General features: G+C 42.3%; 1 protein-coding gene across 4 annotated transcripts in view; it reads left to right on the top strand.

Annotated features, from left to right (window-relative positions):
- LOC106589273 (rho GTPase-activating protein 44-like) overlaps nt 1-13798 on the top strand; it is a 134676-nt gene extending 120878 nt beyond the window's left edge. Inside the window, exons 12-22 of one of the 4 annotated variants that reach the window (XM_045710246.1) lie at nt 887-968; nt 1132-1212; nt 1830-1943; nt 2204-2295; nt 2587-2767; nt 5619-5639; nt 6187-6375; nt 10019-10134; nt 10356-10727; nt 11030-11081; nt 11818-13798. In XM_045710246.1, coding sequence (XP_045566202.1) covers nt 887-968; nt 1132-1212; nt 1830-1943; nt 2204-2295; nt 2587-2767; nt 5619-5639; nt 6187-6375; nt 10019-10134; nt 10356-10727; nt 11030-11037 — 1256 coding nt within the window. In that variant the 3' untranslated portion in view covers nt 11038-11081; nt 11818-13798. Of the gene's footprint in view, nt 1-886; nt 969-1131; nt 1213-1829; nt 1944-2203; nt 2296-2586; nt 2768-5618; nt 5640-6186; nt 6376-8377; nt 9894-10018; nt 10135-10355; nt 10728-11029; nt 11082-11817 lie in introns of those variants that run through there. The other 3 variants (XM_014179021.2, XM_045710245.1, XM_045710247.1) reach the window with 3 other exon arrangements.
- The last annotated feature ends 6864 nt before the right edge of the window (nt 13799-20662 follow it).

Below are 20662 nucleotides of genomic sequence, written 5' to 3'. Positions count from 1 at the left end.
GGTCTTCCAAATGGACAATGACCCCAAGCATACTTCCAAAGTTGTGGCAAAATGGCTTAAGGACAACAAAGTCATGGTATTGGGGTGGCCATCACAAAGCCCTGACCTCAATCCTATAGAAAATGTGTGTACAGAACGGAAAAGTGTGTGCGAGCAAGGAGGCCTACAAACCTGACTCAGTTACACCAGCTCTGTCAGGAGGAATGGGCCAAAATTCACCCAACTTATTATGGGAAGCTTGTGGAAGGCTACCTGAAACATTTGACCCAAGTTAAACCATTTAAAGGCAATGCTACAAAATACTGAGTGTATGTAAACTTCTGACCCACTGGGAATGTGATGAAAGAAATAAAAGCTGAAATAAATCATTCTCTCAACTATTATTCTGACATTTCACATTCTTAAAATAAAGTGATGATCCTAACTGACCTAAGACACAACATTTTTACTAGGATTAAATGTCAGGAATTGTAAAAAACTGAGTTTAAATGTATCCGGCTAAGGTGTATGTAAACTTCTGACTTCAACTGTACACTCTACACACAGAATGGTGGCACAGCTGTTGTGGTTTCCATCAGAATGCAAGGGACATCCTGAAGTCCTGGTCCATCCTTCACATAGAATACATCCCAGGAGAAATAGTTGCATTAGAGACCTACACCCCCCCCCCCCATCCCCCCTTTTCTCCATATTTCTGTGTCTGTGTGTTTTATGAAGTGTTTCATCCCTTGGCACTGATGTCTTTAGGCCTACACATTAGCCATTTTACTATTTCTTACTCTCTTACTTCAAGCACTCCCTCTCATTTTCAGCACACACACCACCCTCATCCTCTCTGTTTATCCATCTTTCTTTCCCTCACCCTCCTATTGTCTCATCCCAACAGGTGCTTTGAAATCCTACCTACGGGAACTCCCTGAGCCACTGATGACCTTTGAACTTTATGATGAATGGATCCAAGCTTCTAAGTCAGTATCAGTTTGTAATGGTGCCGCCATTAGTTGATGTTTATTCATTGTGTGTGATTCATACTCTATGCTGCTGATTCTTTATTTACTTGAAAAGTATGAGATCATTGGATTTGGGGCTTCTCTTTCACGCTAAGCTGTTATTTTGTGGTTTGTCTGGCAGCATTCAAGACCAGGACAAGAGACTCCAAGCCCTCCTCACAGCCTGCGAGAAACTACCCCTGGCCAATGGCAACAACTTCAAGTAAGTTGCCCTATCTGTGTTTAATTTTTTCTCTGTCCCGCACCCATTTCACTCTCTGGTCTTTCCTGGCACTTGCCTGACCATTAAATTATTTCAGTTTCAATCACCGTTCACTGTTTCTCTCCTTCGCTGCTCTTTTCACATCAGCAGTTGCACTGAACTGGTGAGGAGTTCATCATAGCCTTCAAGCAGCCAGAACTGGGTGTGCTTTTTGTGTTTCTCTGTGTTGGCTGCTTGATCAAGGATAGCATCATGGAATATTGGTTGCAGGAGCTTGACATATGATCAAAAAGAGTGGGAGTAGAGGGTGTACGGGTGAAACAGAAATCCAAAGGCTGACAGACTGCAGTGCTTGTCAGTGTCATCATTGAATCTCACTTAATGGGCATATTTTTAGGTTGTCTTCTTTTGCGAACACCTGTCAAACCTGTCCTTGTCATAGCCCAATTGAAATGAGCTGCCTGGGGTTCTGTCTGAACAATCGGTTCATCTTAGATGAGCCAGAAAACAATAGTTTGTAGGATTCAGAGATTTGTCAGCCAATGCAGTATACAGTACATGAATGATCATGATCGAAAAAAACAAACGTTTTGTTAGTTTTATTGTTTCTTTTTCAGGTATTTAATAAAATTCCTCGCCAAGTTAGATGACTACCAGGATGACAATAAAATGACTCCTGGGAATATTGCAATAGTCTTGGGTCCCAACCTGCTGTGGACAACGCAGGAAGGGTAGGACTTCACCTATCTTTAACACACTATTTAGTCACACCATAGAGACTATACATAAAGTACCTTATTTTAAAAGCATTTCCTGGTCATTGATAGTGACTTAAAGAGATAAAACAATCCAAATTAAATAATACTCATATCTCCAAGGTTCAAGTTAATAATTTCCAGTGCTGAACAGTTGCATTGAATTCACTGTCTGGCAATCGCTCTTCATCAAATTAAACTAAATCCTCCATATGCCTTCCTCTCCCTCCCTCCAGGAACATTACAGAGACGATGACCACTGTCTCCCTGCAGATTGTAGGCATTATTGAGCCCATCATCCAGCACGCTGACTGGTTCTTCCCTGGAGGTGAGAGAGGACACAGTGTCTGTTCAGCCTCTGTAAGCCACGACCGCCTATCTCATCCATTAGAATGTAATACTGTTGCTTTAATGTCCCTGTATCACCCTCTGTATGTGGGTAAATGGCACCTGCTCTTACATATACAGGCACCTGCTCTTACATATACAGTATGACAGTCAGTCAACTTAAGGGGCCGTAGGAGACCTATTCACAATTTTAAGATTCAGTTCTTATAATGGGATACATGTTTATTGTCACAAAAGTAATCACCTCACCTATCTCTTTCCTCTCTCTCAGAGATTGAGTTTAATGTCACAGGAAACTATGGCAGCCCGGTCCACACCAACCACAATGCCAATTACAGCTCCATGCCCTCTCCGGATATGGACCATTCCGATCGCAAGCACAATGACCAGAGCCGACGTCCGCTCAGTGTGGCCACTGACAATATGATGCTAGAGTTCTATAAGAAGGATGGGTAAGAAGATCCGACTCGTCTTGTACCTGTCTTGCCCTACCTTTTCCATCTCTCTTAAATCCCTCTTTCTGAAGTCAACTACCTAACCGCCTGTCTTCCCGTAGCCTCTCTGGGCTATGTGGGACGCTACCGTCCCACCTGCGGGACACAGCCAGTGAAATAGCAGGGCGGCAAATTCAAAACAGCAAAAATCTCATAATTCAAATTTCTCAAACATACTACTATTTTACACCATTTTAAAGATACACTTCTCCTTAATCGAACCACATTGTCCGATTTCAAAAAGGCTTTACGACAAAAGCAAAACATTAGATTATGTTAGGACAGTGCCTAAAAAATAAAAGCCACACAGCCATTTTCCAAGCAAGGACAGGCGTCACAAAAACCAGAAATACAGCTAAAATTAAGCACTAACCTTTGATGATCTTCATCAGATGGCACTCATAGGACTTCATGTTACACAATACATGTATGTTTTGCTCGATAAAGTTCATATTAATATCCAAAAACCCCATTTTACATTGGCCCGTAATGTTCAGAAATGCTTTTCCTCCAAAAACTTCCGGTGAATGAGCACATCAATTTATAGAAATACTCATCATAAACGTTGATAAAATATTAAACTGTTATTCAAAGAATTATAGATAAACATCTCCTTAATGCAACCGCTGTGACAGATTTCAAAAAGCTTCACGGGGAAAACACACTTTGCAATAATCTGAGTACTGCGCTCAGAAAACAACAGCAGGCAATACAGATACCCGCCATTTTGGAGTCATCTAAAATCATAAATAGCCTTATAAATATTCACTTACCTTTGATGATCTTCATCAGAATGCACTCCTAGGAATCCCAGGTCCACAATAAATGTTGTTTTGTTTGATAAAGTCCATCATTTTTGTCCTCTTTGTTAGCGCGTTCAGTAAGCTACTCCAAATGTAGGAAGCGCCCCGAAAACTTCACAACGAAAAGTAAAAAAAAGTTATATTTACATTCGTAGAAACATGTCAAACAATGTATAGCATCAATCTTTAGGGCCTTTTTAACATAAAAGTTCAATAATATTCCAACCGGACGATTCAAATGTCTTCAAAAATGTAATGGAACACAGCTACCTCTCACGTGAACGCGCACAATTGAGGCCATGTCCTTTCCTGAGTCAACAACTTCCAACTTCCTTTGTTCACTCTCTGTTCACCATAGAAGCCTCAAACAACGTTCTAAAGACTGTTGACATCTAGTGGAAGCCTTAGGAAGTGCAAAATGAACCCTAAGTCACTATATACTGAATAGGCCCATCCTGAAAAAATACAAACCACTTCCTGGTAAGATTTTTTTCTCTGGTTTTTGCCTGCCATATGAGTTCTGTTATACTCACAGACATCATTCAAACAGTTTTATAAACTTCAGAGTGTTTTCTATCCGAATCTACTATGCATATCCTACGTTCTGAGCCCGAATGACGTGCCCAGTTTAATTTGGGCACGTCATTCATCCGAATTTCCGAATACTGCCCCCTGTCACTAAAAAGTGAATGTCCTTGCTGAACACTCTTAACTGGAACATGAACCATTGGACAACAAGGATTACTAGTGATATTGGTTATTGCAGTAGAGTTCAGAATTAAGGATAGTTGTGTTGACATGTTAATGGGGACAATGGGCCTTTTGAGGTATGGATGAACAGATGAAAGCTGATGGTTTGATCAACTAGTGAGAGGTTTGAGTGTTTTGTGAAAGCCTTAGATATAGCATCATGCCACCTTTCCATGTCAATAGTTTTTGTTTTTATAATAATATAACCCTGTACACACAGTGAAAAGGAGAGCTTAGTAAAGAGTTCAGTCTGGGTATGAGAGGGGTGGAGAGAATGTCACTAAATTATTCTTCATCTTGGGTGAGAGCGAAAGAGAGAAATGCACTAAGACAGACAGACAGAACAGGGAGCTCAGAGAAATATGTTTGTCTATGGTGGTGCAGTAAGCAGTCTTGTGCTGTACGGAGGATTAGTTTCAAGTCAATCATGTTTTCTCTCTCTCTTTTCAAATTACCTCTCTGTCTTGTCGGCCCCTGTTCAGCAGACGTCTGAGCCCCTCAGCTCAGGGGCCACGTAAACCCAGCTAATTAAACTTGGCGAGGACTGTTTTTGGGACCAATCAATAGAGCGCTGCTCTCATTAGAAACACACGCCCCTCCAGATAGGGCAGGAAGATCAGGACAAGGAGCATTCGCCCCCCTAGTACAAACTGAGACCAATGAGGAAGTAGCATTCCCAGATTTGATGTCCAAATTCAAATCCATACCTTTGTTATGGTTTTATTTATTCTTGGCCGTTCTCTAAAGCACTATGGGAGATGTCATGCTATGTCCTTGACCGTTTCTTTTCTTGGTGTGTGAGATTGTCATTGATTCCAAAAATATCGGAATATTACGTAGCCTTTAACCATTCATAGTTGTACATTGCTTTTTTATGGTAAACAAGCACATTGACCACTGCTGCAAGTGACTTCCTGTATGTTGGTGATATTTTGGGGTATTTATTACATCGGTGGGGAAATGTTGCCCTAATTGGTTAATTGGCTCACTGGTAGGACATGCTTGGAGCTCTTTTGGGAAGGAATATCTTCACCCCTCAAATCCCTTACCTCATTACTCTCAGCATGACTTCCATCTCGCATAACCCCCTGCAATCCAAGCCTGAAGGCTCGACCTGGTGATCCTCCATCTTGGACCCAACCCCTGACCCGACTGCTCCCCCAGTTACTTTGATATACATGTCGTGATGCTTTGAATCAATTAACAGAGGTTCTCATGATCCTTACCTTTTATTGTGATGTTTTTGTCCTACCAAGCAGCGTTAGGAAAATTCAAAGGTACTTTACTTACTCTGTTCTTCTCTCTGTTTACCCTTGTCTGAACTGCCTGTGGAAAGAAAGCCTTTCTCTGTCATCATTTGTCTGTCAGTATTCCAGTAGTATTCCAGTCATGATTATGCTATCGTCCAAATTACACACTTGTAATCCTATAGTTCAATGTTCCCTATAGAGTGCTGTTGACAGACAGTGCTGCCAACTAACTGTTGTCAAGTTCCTGTGTGTACAATGTTATCACACTGTGTGGTTTATTTACTTAAAATGCATCTTTGCAATTTCTGGCATTAGATGTACTCGTCTGATTTGCTTTGACAAGTACAAATGGCAATAACAGGGGCCAACAGTTGTTTGTCACACAGAGACCAACCATACATACACCCACACTGTGACACATTATTACAAATGTCTCCTTTCCCTAGTGTTTTTATGCATATTGTTCGGTAAGGAGTGTCCTGACGATTGTGAGCACTACAGGATGAGGCTCCCTGGGCTTGGCTGACCTCTGACCACTGTATTTGATTGACTGTGTGTTTCTGTCCCACTGCAGCATGGGGGTCAGAGTGATGGACACCTCTTGGGTGTCGCGCAGAGGCTCGTCGTCAGTGCGTAAAACCTCCTCCACGCCCCCGAGTATGCAGACATCGCTCCCTCCCTCAGACGCTCTCATACCTGAGCAGGGGGAGCTCTCTGCGTCCCCCTTACCAACCCCTCCTCCCGCTGGCAGCGACCGTGCCAGGTAAGGCTGTTGTGCCCCCCCCACTCCAATTGACCCCAATCCTCGCGTCCTGAAACTGACATCGACACGGCGTTGTCTACTTTTTCCGTCTGTTTACGTCTTCTAATTCTCTTTCCCATGCATCGTCTTCACCTTTCTGTGAACCAACGCCCAGTTTCATCTCAAACTTGGTTTGACCTTGTGTGATGTTGTTTTCATTGTGGTTGATTGTCCTTGTGTTTGATCTTCAGAGTTTCCAAAGCCCTTTGAAGTAAAATTTGTGCTTGTTTAGTTTCATATACAGGTTGTACCAGAGGGTTGTTTTTTCGGTAGAAGGACATAAAGTATTATTTTTATTTGTTTTTCAGATTGCGCTTTTTTATCCATTACCCATGAAATTGTAACAACGTGAGCAAAGAAAAGGCTCACCTCATCTCAGAGGTAGCTTGCCAATGCAGCATGTACATGTTTTTCCTTTCTATCTATCAGAACAGGTTTCGTTAACACCTAACAGCCTAATGTTACTCCTTGTAGTCCAAAGACGATTACACTTTCTGTTTTACAGGCCATTTGTCTCTGGAAGCCAAAACAGCCAAATACTCCATCTAAACTTGAATCGATTCTCAGTTGCGGAACGGTCCTAGAAGCATAAATCCCTCTACTTTCATGTCACATCAAAATAATTTCACAAATGCAAAAATACATACTTACTGTTTTAACTGGTTTAACACAGTTGCAGCCGACAGTGTTTTTCAGTGACAACACGTTTGTGGCTTCAGTCTTCCGTTTACACACAAGAGTTCGGAGATGCAGATAGCTTATTAGCGCACCCCTCTGTCTTCCGTCTGTTTTCCGTAAACAAGCGCTGTCACATGGAAATATGGCCGTGTGGGAACCCTAACCCTATAAAGGTGTAATTTAACCTTTTGTTTTTTGAAAAACATTTCTTGCTGATATGAAAGATAGGTTCCTTATGATTCCTAAACCGTACCGCGAGTGATGCGTGTCAACGTTTAGAGCAAACATTGGGGGCTCGTAACATAAATTGCCTGGTCAGTGGCGCAGAGGTCTAAGGCACTGCATTGCAGTGTTTGAGGCGTCACTACAGACCCTAGTTCAATCCCAGGCTATGTCACACCCGGCTGAGACCGGGAGACCCATGAGGTGGTGCACAATAGGCCCAGTGTCGTCCGGGTTAGGGGAGAGTTTGGCCGGCCGGGATTTCCTTGTCCTATTGTGCTCTAGCGACTCCTTGTGGCGGGCTGGGCGCCTGCAAGCTGACTACAGTCGCCAGCTAGATGGTGCTTCCTCTGACACATTGGTGCGGTTGGCTTCCGGGTTAAGTGAGCAGTGTGTCAAGAAGCAGTGCGGCTTGGCAGGGTGGTGTTTCGGAGGACGCATTGCTCTCGATCTTCACCTCTCCCGAGTCTTTAGGGGAGTTGCAGCGATGGGACAATTGGATTACACGAATATGGGGAGAAAAAGGGCTAAAAGTGTATATATAATAATTTAAAAAATATATATATAATAATAATAATTCCTGTTCAGCAGATACGATCGTCAATAGACGCTAAAGCAGTTAGCGTCTATGAATGGGGTATGCTCATGTAAGATGGCAAATGTTTTTTTTCTTACATTTGTCAAGCAGTTTTAGGATTTGTGCTGAATGAATATACTGTATGGCATGGCCTGTATTAATGTTTTTCCTTTGCTCTTTTTTCTTTTCAATTTTTCTATTTCTTTAGACCTCTCTCCTCACCCTCTTAACACGACTCTGTTCAACTTTGGTTGACTAATTCCTTCCCTGATACAAAAACCCGCACTTGTTCTCCTTCATACTTAACTGCACTGGTTATTGAGTGTTCACAAACATTCCAGAATGGCCCATTGGACTTCCTCACATACAGTATAATTTTTTATACAATGCTTTTCGTTCCGCAACAAGAACGTGCCAATATTGGCCTCTTCCTGACTCAGAACAATTCAATTCCCTGTGAAATCATTTACATTTTTATCATTGCAGCTCCGATGATGCGTCATCCACTTGGTCGGACTCCTGTTATGCCTACCCCTCCCCGGAGGAGGAGAGGCCCCCTCCCCCTTACCCCTCTTCTTCCTCTTCTTCCTATTGCAACCCACCTCCTCACCATTTCTACCCCCGAGCACCGCAGTACGCGCGCCCTGTCGCCCCCGGTCCCGAGTCCGTGCCCCCCGGGCCGTCCCCCCCACCTCCCCCACACTGGTCTGACTACAGCCCTCACCCACTGCCCCCCTCCTCGTGCCCCTCTCCCTCCCCCTCCCCGCAGCAGCTTGATATCAACTCTAACCCCAAGCCCAGCTCCCTGCACCTGCCCAAACAGAGTCCCCTGGCCGAAGCTCTGCATGCGCCCCCACCGTCAGAAACTAACGTCTCCCCCTCAGCATCAAAACCCCCCTCGTGCTAACCCGACACGACCCGTCCCTCGTTCCCCACCCCCCTAACTTTCCCCTGTCCACACCTCTTCCGTGGGCCGCCTGTGCCTGTAGCCGAGAGAGAGGAGCCAAGCTGACTGGGTAAATACTAAGTCACATCGTCCGGCCCACTCCTAGAACCTGGACACAAACTCAGTCTTCGTAACACACACAGGCCTGAGTGGCTCATAGTGACAAGATGAGAGAGGGATATTGGGAGACAAATGGGAGAGTGAGAGAGAGGGAGCTGCCTCCAATATGCCAACAATAAATTTGAACATCCTGTTTTATACATTTTGTTCATTTTCTCACTCTGTTCTATTGGAGCGTTTTAGTACCTTATTTTATAGGAGGATGTTGCCAAGCAACAAACAATATTCAAAGCTCTCAGCGATAGCAGAATATAGTGGGTGTTAATGAGTCATTTTAGTGGGGCCAGTTGGCCTAGTTTTGTTTTGAATAGGAATTGGATTTAGAGTGACTAGGTGAAAAATATGGATGGGCTGGGCATGATTCCTAACCAATCATTGGCCTTCATCGGAATGGGGTCTTTTACATCAACAGCCATAAGGAATGCCTCATTGGATAGCTCCACCCTAACTCCAAATCCCTCCAGTCCCGATCACCCATCCTCATCTGCTGTCAATGGGAGGGGGAATTTGGAGCTGGGAGAGCTGTAACTCCCATCCTATTATAAACTGGTTAGGTTTTTTCCTTCAAGCTCTCTACCCATTGGCATTCTGGCTGGATAGTGCAATAAAAGGCAACAACAATCTATTAAGCCTACAGGCTTGGGCTTGGATTTTGGAGGATTTTATGCTCCACTGCGATATAGCTGGTAGTGCGTATACTTGCAGTAGTGAAAGTGGTCACTCAGATTATTTGACGTATTTGACTACGGGGATTTTCATTCCTATGGATGTCATGACGTGCAGGAATAAGGTCAATATATTCAACCTGATTGGCAATTGTTAGCTACATGTTGTTCACTGCTTACTGACAGGCAGTGAACACGGTCACACACAGTCACACACAGTCACACACAGTCACACACAGTCACACACAGTCACACACAGTCACACACACACACACACACACACACACACACACACACACACACACACACACACACACACACACACACACACACAACCTGAAGAAGATGCTATGAAAATGACATATTGTTGTTCATATATCTTTTTCGCCTCCCCAGTAGTCTGATGAACAAGGAGCTGTCTCCAGTGATTGGACAGAAGGGCTTCCAGGGAACAGCACCCTCTGGTGGGCCATCACAGCCCTCTGAACATAGCCCTCACACCCTGAGAAGAGGTACTGATGGAAGAAGGGTGTGTGTGTGTGTGTGTGTGTGTGTGTGTGTGTGTGTGTGTGTGTGTGTGTGTGTGTGTGTGTGTGTGTGTGTGTGTGTGAGAGAGAGAGAGACTGTACTATGCACAAAGCAGCCTGAGTGTTTTGTTTTGGCTTGTCACCTTTCAATTACAATCTGTGTTGCTTTTCTCTCACACTTGGCATTCTGTCTGGTCTCTCCACAGCTAAAAAGCTGGCCCCCATCCCACCTAAGCACTACTCTCAGTCTGGGGGAATGTCTGACCAGTCCACAGGTCAGCCCTCTCCAGTCAGCCTGTCCCCCACCCCTCCTAGTACCCCTTCCCCGTATGGCTTTGGCTACCCTCAGGGCTACGCCACCATCGGCTCTCCGGGACAGGCTCAGACCGCCACCCTCTCCTCCCCTCCCTCGCTAGCCGGCACCCTCACCAAGGCCAGGCCCACTCCCAAGCCTCCCCGGCAGAGGCCCAGCCTGCCCCCGCCACAGCCCCCCAGCACCCCTGGCTCCAGCCCCCAACCCCTGGAGCACAGTGGTGGCCTGCTGGATGGATTGTCTCCTGGGGAGAGCATGTCCACAGGTAAATGCTTCAATGGAGTTTCTACACACTTGGAGCCCACTTATACACTCTCATCTCTGGTAAATTCTCTAGTGTGCCTGACAGCATTTTAATCATAGAATTAGTTTAATAGGATCTCTGTGGTTTTAATGTGGTTTCTGCAAATGGAACTCTTTTCTGTCATTTATTTAAATGACTGATACTTTAAACCCTTTCACCTGTGTAAAGCTACAGGGAACAGGTTAAAAGATTCTAATCAATATCTCTTATCTTGTTCTTCCATATTTTTCATTATTTTGTCTACTATTATCGTCTGCCTACAGCGGTATGAGGTGAATGGTTCAATATGGACTAAATGTGAAAGGGCCTTTTAGGGTAAGCAGGAATTCCAGTACTGTACTAAAGCCTCACCCTCCCGCCCTTCCAACCAACCAACCGTCCGCCATCCTGGCTCACTGTGGAGCTGCATGGCTCCAGCTCTCTGTGTATATACCTATATACATGACGTCCCATATGTATATATCTATATATCTCTGCATTGTTCAGTCCACCACTAACCAATTTCGTTGCCCTTTGCATGGTGGCTGAGACTGGCGCGATGCATGGCTTGTGGATGTGTCTGAAAGACCGTCCACTGACTCCACTTCACACAGAAGATTGACGTCATTTTATTATCCCAAGAAGCTTTCTTTACTGTTTTTCCCCCGAAACCATGCCACATCCCACCGCTGTCCCCTTGCTTACACTCTGCAAAGTCACTCCCCCCACACTTCCTGTTGTCCACTCACTGGTTGTTGTCCATTTCAAGTGTTACACAATGGATGTCATCATTCTCACATGACTGTGAGATCAAAGACAAAGTATAAATGTTTGTGGTGACTGTACTGGACACTGTTGGGGAATTGTTGTTATCCACACCTTGAACAAGTGTTGTTTCTTCACATGAAATTTGCAGTATTACAAACCTACCCCGAACACCTCCCTGCTGTGTGTAATGCATCATTCAGCATTGACTTAATCATATCTGGGAACAGACTTATTCTAAGCAACCCTTATTTTTCTCTATCTCTTATTTTCTATTCTCTTCTCATGTTGATCTTTGACCACTCAGACTCTTTCTGCAACCTGGATATCCCCATCATCAACGTTGAACTGGATGACATCTTCGATGAGCCTAAGATGGTCCCCTACAGGAACTCAGTGGCGGTAGTCCAGCCTACCCCCAAGACAGAGTCAGAGGAAGAGTCTGAGAGCACGATACTATGACATCACGAGTTTCCACCCCCAGCCCTACTATTCTAGCCTGTCCCCAGGACCCATTCTCTGACCTTTGACTCACTCCAGACCTCACCTCCACCCATAGAGACCAAACACTGGGTTCAGCCCTGTAAAGCAAAGTTAATCTTATAACCTGAAATATATATGAATACAGAAAATACATACAGTATATCCACATCCAGAGAGTTTCTCTCTGAGACTGTGGGGGGAGGGACTTTTGATACACAGAATCGGACACAATGCTTTGTTTTTATGTTGACTGGATTCCTTTGATTCTGTCTGTGGTGCATTCATTTTTAAGAATTTTATTTTTCAACAATTGCGTTTATTTTTCTTTACTTTTGCCTTATTTGAGTCATTTCCAATATTGCCTCTAACTTCACATACAAGACATGAAAACGATTTGCTCGGTGGAATGGATTCTACTCTTTTGAGTGTAGTAGTAAAGGAAAGGGACAGTAGATTTCTGATTTCCTCTCCCTGTCACCAAGTCTATAGCATTCCTTTTGACACCATCATAACCCATCCCTCATACTTTGAAATCACTGGCAACCCCTTGTTCCTTCCTGGCTGAATGTGTGTTTGTGAATTGTGTGATGTGTTTGGAAATGTGCTGCATCATTAAGTGGCGAGTTCTGCCATAGAAAATATATATGGTACTGCAAGACCAGTTTGAGCTTGAATCCCCAATCACGCTCTTCAAAGGGAGATTAAGATTGCATTTGGCTGTTAGATGGGAAGTTTCATCTGGATAATATAGTATTGACTATTTAAAATGACTGTTTATACTGTACATTTCAGAGTAAATGATATTAACAGTGATACAAGAGATATTATATGTGTCATATAATATAAGAATACAACCATAGGTATACAGATATAGAATTATAAATACGGTATACAGATATTCTATAGTATAGCATGTACTTGATTGTACATTATCATAGGAGAGGCTGTAGAGGGAATGGGACATAGAAACAGAAGAAACAGAATAATTCTATATAAAAGGAATGGAATGCTGAAAAGTGAGTATGAGTGGAATGTGCAGGGTGGGACTATACCTCCTCTCTGTGGTCTCTGCACTCAGCCTCAGCTTCTTTAATGAGCGCCCTGAGAGCCTTATCTGGCAAGAGCCTGTCAATGGGGAGCCTGCTCAGCTGTTTGAAAGCCAATATTGAAAACTTTTTTGTTAGAGCAAGTGTGTATATGAGTGCGGTCTTGTATGTGTGGGTGTTATCCAGAATATAGATACATTTCTTCTGGTGCTAGAACATATGTTTATATTCTATCACACAGGGAATGAGAATAGGCTCTCATTGAAATTATACGGCGGTTGCTGTTTCAGTTCCCTATACCCCCCCCCCCCTTTAGTAAGAGGAATCCACCATATAAAGAATTTGATGATGAGGAATGTCAATAAGTATTTGCTGTTGTGCTGAAAGTATTTATACCGATGATTACGGTGCAGAGGAGTATGATTGACATCCACAACACATAATATCAATGTTCCAATCTGATGATCCAGTGATGGGGTTCAAAGGTGAGGGGCCCGCCCATGACCAACACGTTCCATGAAACGTTCCATCCATAACACTGATTAGTGTTTGGAAGCCACAACAAACGCTGCTCTTTCATGCACTTACGTTCAAGTGCTATATATTTTATCCATCACAACACTATTGTAAATACTGAAGCCTCTGTATATGTGTGTATATAAAAAGGCGAGAGGATGAAATATATACAGTACCAGTCAAACGTTTGGACACATCTACTCATTCAAGGGTTTTTATTTTTACTATTTTCTACATTGTAGAATAATAGTGAAGACGTCAAAACTATGAAATAGCACATATGGAATCATGTAGTAACCAAAAAAGTGTTAAACAAATCAAAGTATCCTCCCTTTGCCTTGATGACAGCTTTGCACACTCTTGGCAAGAATCTAAAATCTAAAATATATTTTGATTTGTTTATTACTTTATTGGTTACTACATGATTACATAGTAGGTAGTAGGAGTAGATGTGTCCAAAATTTTGACTTGTACTATATATATTTCATCCTCTCGCCTTTTTATATACACACACATATATACAGTTGAAGTCGGAAGTTTGCATACACCTTAGCCAAATACATTTAAACTCCGTTTTTCACAATTCCTGACATTTAATCATAGTAAAAATTCCCTGTCTTAGGTCAGGTAGGATCACCACTTTATTTTAAGAATGTGAAATGTCAGAATAATAGTAGAGAGAATGATTTATTTCAGATTTTATTTATTTCATCACATTCACAGTGGGTCAGAAGTTTACATACACTCAATTAGTATTTGGTAGCATTGCCTTTAAATTGTTTAACTTGGGACAAACGTTTCAGGTAGCCTTCCACAAGCTTCCCACAATAAGTTGGGTGAATTTTGGCCCATTCCTCCTGACAGAGCTGGTGTAACTGAGTCAGGTTTGTAGGCCTCCTTGCTCGCACACACTTTCTCAGTTCTGCCCACACATTTTCTATGGGATTGAGGTCAGGACTTTGTGATGGCCACTCCAATACCTTGACTTTGTTGTCCTTAAGCCATTTTGCCGCAACTTTGGAAGTTTGCTTGGGGTCATTGTCCATTTGGAAGACCCATTTGTGACCAAGCTTTAACTTCCTGACTGATGTCTTGAGATGTTGCTTCAATATATCCACCTAATTTACCTCCCTCATGATGCCATCTATTTTGTGAAGTGCACCAGTCCCTCCTGCAGAAAAGCACCCCCACAACATGATGCTGCCACCCCCATGCTTCACGGATGGGATGGTGTTCTTCGGCTGCAAGCCTCCCCCTTTTTCCTCCAAACATAACGATGGTCATTATGGCTGAACAGTTATATTTTTGTTTCATCAGACCAGAGGACATTTCTCCAAAAAGTATGATCTTTCTTTGTCCCCATATGCAGTTGCAAACCATAGTTTTGGAGCAGTGGCTTCTTCCTTGCTGAGCGGCCTTTCAGGTTATGTCAATATAGGACTAGTTTTACTGTGGATATAGATACTTTTGTACCTGTTTCCTCCAGCATCTTCACAAGGTCCTTTGCTGTTGTTTTGGGATTGATTTGCACTTTTCTCACCAAAATAAGTTAATCTCTAGGAGACAGAACACGTCTCCTTCCTGAGCAGTATGACGGCTGCGTGGTCCCATGGTGTTTATACTTGCATACTATTGTTTGTACAGATGAGCGTGGTACCTTCAGGCGTTTGGAAATTGCTCCCAAGGATGAACCAGACATGTGGAGGTCTACAATTTTTTTCCTGAGGTCTTGGCTGATTTCTTTAGATTTTCACATGATGTCAAGCAAAGAGGCACTGAGTTTGAAGGTAGGCTCGGAAAAAACCCAAAGGTATACATCCAATTGACTCAAATGATGTCAATTAGCCTATCAGAAGCTTCTAAAGCCATGACATCCTTTTCTGGAATTTTCCAAGCTGTTTAAAAGCACAGTCAACTTAGTGTATGTAAACTTCTGACCCACTGGAATTGTGATACAGTGAATTATAAGTGAAATAATCTGTCTGTAAACAATTGTTGGAAAAATGACTTGTGTCATGCACAAAGTAGATGTCCTAACCGAATTGCCAAAACTATAGTTTGTTAACAAGAAATTTGTGGAGTGGTTGAAAAATGAGTTTTAATGACTCCAACTGAAGTGTATGTAAACTTCCGACTTCAACTGTATATATGAAGATATGAAAAATATAAATATTGATTTAAAGTGTGTGTATATATATATATATATATATATATATATATATATATATGTTAACTTGTCTGTGTTGTTCTGGTCCTGACCACAATATTGCCAGATTCACACATAACAAAATGCAGTAAGTGTTGCACAGTTATCAGTCACAAGCTTTATACCGTTCAGTAGTAATAGCAGTAACATAGTTTCAAGGTTAAATCTATTTTAGAGAAATGTTAGATTAAAAATGCAGAGTCATCAGCCTAGAGCTTAATGATACAGTATGTCTAAACGGAAAGTGCTGCATCACAGTGTGCAGCAAGTCTCCACTAGTCCATAAGCCTGACCAGTAGAGCTATTATAAGGGATGTATTCATGATTGTCAATTGGTAAGTAAAACGAGGACCACCATCCCTCGAGGCAAAAACCAGTTGAGTCAACATAGTTTCCTATGTTATTCCAACCTTACAGTACAGAGTATATTCCCCAGTGGAGAAGACTAATATTCTCCTCTGAAAGCAATACAGTTCAACCCAATGCTTACTAGACAGTTCCAGAACAAAAAGTTTGAATTTCTAAATGATAATACAAAGTGCAATTACAGTATTTATGAACAGAGAAACGTCAAATATTAAGAGGGTCCCATGTTTTTTTACTGTTTATACTGATGTTTTATTAATTCTGCCTGTCGTGATGCGACAAATGCTAATCATGCCATATTATTTTGAGGAATTAAAAAAATATATAATATAGACAAAATTGCATTTACATTATTGAAAGCTGTTCTTACAATTTGGATGTGCTGAAGTGAATGGCCAGTTCTGTGTCTATCTGGACGTTTGTCGTTGGGGATAATGTGCTGTTCTGTGGCTGTTCTGTTCATGAGTGATGGTTTGTACATATTTATTGAAAACACAACTTTATTAACATCAGAAATCCTGTCTATCAAGGGCAGTGGTTGGTGAGAGAGATTCCACAGAATATTTCCACTGTTAGGTGGAATATTTCCAATGAATAGGTGGAATGTACTGGTGACTATTTGGACTGTTTGCCTCAGGTTGCTTTAAGGGGGAATTCTGTGTGTTGTGGATGTAGTTTTAACAGGGTGGACAGATGTTTGCTAGTGATGTGAACAGGCTTGGGGATTATGACTAGACATTGTTCTATGTGTGAAAATCAGCAGCATGATTTTTCATCATGCTTGTGAAATTTGTCTTATCTTTGGTCCTATTTACCTGTGCTTGTCATATTTATTTTTCTATGTGAAAAGAAAAAAGAGCCTTGCAATGCAGGTAGAATTATTCAGTTTTGCCCTATGATCAGTTTATCAGTGCACAGTTCCTGTATTGCATTTTGCTCCGACTTCCATCCTGTCAATCAACTATTCACTCAGCAGAGTCAAATAAATATGAGGTAGGCTACTGTACATCTAAGCATGGCTTAATAATTGCCAAACTGAATTACTTTATACAACTTGGAGACAATATAGCATCTAACTTTGAGCTTCTTTGCCTAATGAGTCAAGACAGAATGACACTTGATGACACAGAATGATGACTTGTATTTATTTTTGTCTGTAAACATGGAATGTTATTCTCTGAGGATAACCTTTATATCGGCATAAATCAATCCAATTATCCATCAGATGAACAAATCCTCCTGATTTATATTAGGCAAAACAAAGATACGCCTTTTTTGTTGGCCAATCAGGCTAGCCTGAAAAAATGTGAGATATAACACATCTGGTTTGCCTGTATGAACATTTGCAAATGATGACACAGTGGTGCATGCAGCTATTGTTTGGTAAGCAAGTACATCTTCATGAATGTTTTTGCATAGTTTATGTTTAGATAATACATTTATACAAGGGAGCCAAGATAAAAGGGAAGGTTTGATGATCCAGATCCATTGTTTTTAGATATAAAAAGGCCCTAATGTACATGTCAACTGCGGTGATATTGGGGACACTGAAATAAGACATACCCTCTCCCAGTCAGAGCAGAACACTTGCTGTGGACAGGTACTGTAAGATTGGAAACAATCCTCATCAGAATGTTAAAACTATTAAAAAAATGTTTTTGTATGATTTGGGTTTGGTGTGTATTTATTAATGCTTTGTGAGTATGGTGTGTGTGACAGTATGTTAACAGGAAAGAAAATACATAGGCCATTGTGGAGTGGATTTACAAAGGATTTAAATGGACACATAAAATCGGATTTCCTGATTTATCAGAAACTCAGCCATCTATTAACCAATCCCTTAGACACCTACATACAATGTTTCAAGTGTCTAGGTCAAACGGGGCGAGGGATATGAGGGTTTAAGTGAGTCTGCTTATAACAGCGGCCTCTATAGGCCAATCGGTGCCATTATTTTTGACCAAGTTACTCATGGGCTTTAGTTTCTGTGTGGCAAAATAGAAAACAAGTTACCAATCTATGCTTGAGTTATTTGACCATGTCAAATAATAATAATAGAACTCAGGCAATAACAATAGGTATTCACAGGTACGCTGTGAACCCCAAATTATATGCACAGCATAACCTCAGAATCTCTGGGGTACACAGCAATATATTGTGCCGGAATCAAAATATCCTTCATTCAGAGAGAATCCATTCAAAGTCATTCAGGTCAAAAGTGAGATGATGCATGCAATGTTAGACTTGTGCATTGGTTTGATGTGACATGCTGACAGACCCATACCTTTGACCTTTGGGCCAAACACTAAACCGCTTCCAAACATGTGCCCTTTAAACAATCACAGAACCTACAGCATGTGGTAATGTTTAGGTATCAAAGTTATCAGGTAATTTGACCCATGTAACAATCTGAGAGCCATTGACTTTCATTGGCAATTTGTTCAATTAATTAATGTACTGGAACTTCATATAACTTATTAAACGACTGAATACAAATGGAGTTAGCCAGCCCTGTTGATGAGTGTGTAAAGTCCTGCTCACCAGAGTCCATGAGGAAGTGGCGAAGGTACACTCTTAGAAAAAAAGTTGCTATCTAGAACCCTAAAAGGGTTCTTCGGCTGCCCCATAGGAGAACCCTTTGAAGAACCTTTTTTTGGTTCCAGGTAGAACCCGTTCGGTTCCAGGTAGAACCCTTTTGGGTTCCATCTAGAACCCTTTCCACAAATGGTTCTACATGGAACCCAAAACGGTTCTACCTGGAACCAAAAAGGGTTATCCTATGGGGACAGCCAGAGAACCCTTTTGGAACCCTTTTTTCTTAGAGTGTACTGCTTGGGGCTTAGAAGGTCTCCTCTGGACAGGTGCTGGACCAGGACGTCCTGAGGAACTATCATCTCTGGTATCTCATCCAACACAAAGCCCGGGGGCATCTTTGAACCCTGTACCCATAGAGAGATGATGGAGGCACCAAAACAAAAGGTCAGTCAGTGATAAGGGATTCCAAATTTAAATCTATAGTAGGCCTAATTTCTTTCAAAAATATCATGTGGCTGATAACTATCTATCGTTAGTGTCGCGACTTCTGCCGAAGTTGTTTCCTCTCCTTGTTCGGGCGGTGTTCGGTGGTCGGCGTCGCCGGTCTTCTAGCCATCATCGATCCACTTTTCATTTTCCATTTGTTTTGTCTTGTCTTCACACACACCTAGTTTCAATTCCATCATTACATGTTGTGTATTTAACCCTCTGTTCCCCCCATGTCCTTGTCCGGAATTGTTTATTGTAATGCTTGTGCACGTTATGCTGGTGTGTAACGGGGTTAGTTTACCCATTGAATTATTGTTCTGTTTACGGTGGTTTTATTTATTAAACTGTGCCGTTGTAAATCAGTTTTTGCTCTCCTGCGCCTGACTTCTCTGCCGCCAGTACGCACCCCCTACAGTTAGATCTTCCCCACAATGAACCTCACAATGAAGACGTGATTGGATAAGTCTGTCTCTATAGTTTGACCACCAGTGGCAATGCTGCTATTGATGACTCACCTTGGTTGCTTTGAGAAGGTGGTTTCCCAGCTTGAGCAGCATGGACAGGGCAGTGCTGACCAGTGTTTCTGTGTCCTCCTCCTCGTCAAAAGCCTGTCCCTACTCAGAGCCCCTCCCACCCTGGCCTGCACGTTCAGCACCTTGCAGCTCTACTGCTGAAACAGCCTGTTGGGAATGTAATGTGACATCACCAGGACCCTGAGCGCCTCGATCAGGACGCTGCATGACGATGACAGGGACCATGACAACATCAAGACAGCATGTCAAACAATGTTTATGGCCGAGTTTTAGTCAAGCTATAGTGACTTTGGTTGGTCTGTCAACAGAATGCACATGCTTGACCCTCTGAATTTAGTACCAGAACAGATATAACTGTGATATATTGATTCAAATTTGCATGAAGTAAGATACTTTGCCAGTGTGGCCGTTCCTGCATGTCTCTCAGATCCTGCAGCAGAGACACAAGAACCTCGCTGGAAGACTAGAAGAGAAACAAAAAGAATGGCAATGATTGAAAATCCCATATCATTATCCTAATCAATGGAAAGATCGGCCATAGAGGTTTTACTTGTATTCAAGTCATTGACAGATTTGCATATAATTATTGCTATGGGTTTCATTAAAAGGTGTCACTGGCTAATCTTGACTACCTCAATGATATGAAGCATGTTGGGTACAGCAAAAGCAGGCTTGTGATAGTGTCACCTTGGTAATACCTTTGCAAGCACTGGTTCAGCTCCTTGTAGTCTATTGCACAACCATAGGAGAAAGAACGTAAGGTTAATTGCGTAACCCTGGTTCTACGATAACAGTGCGAAGGTATCTCACTATGGGAAACGCCTTGCTTCCCATGAATAAGCTTTATTGCATGCATTACATTACGTTTTTTAGTTTAGAGAGTCGTCAATCTGAGGGAGACAAAAGGCCATAATGTCCTTTCTTCTCATTCGCAGACCAAGGTGTGACAGCCATAAAGTGACCCATAACAAGGAACTT

Source organism: Salmo salar, chromosome ssa28 (assembly GCF_905237065.1).
Source record: "Salmo salar chromosome ssa28, Ssal_v3.1, whole genome shotgun sequence".
Taxonomy (NCBI): domain Eukaryota; kingdom Metazoa; phylum Chordata; class Actinopteri; order Salmoniformes; family Salmonidae; genus Salmo; species Salmo salar.
This window is presented reverse-complemented; position numbering and strand designations above follow the sequence as displayed.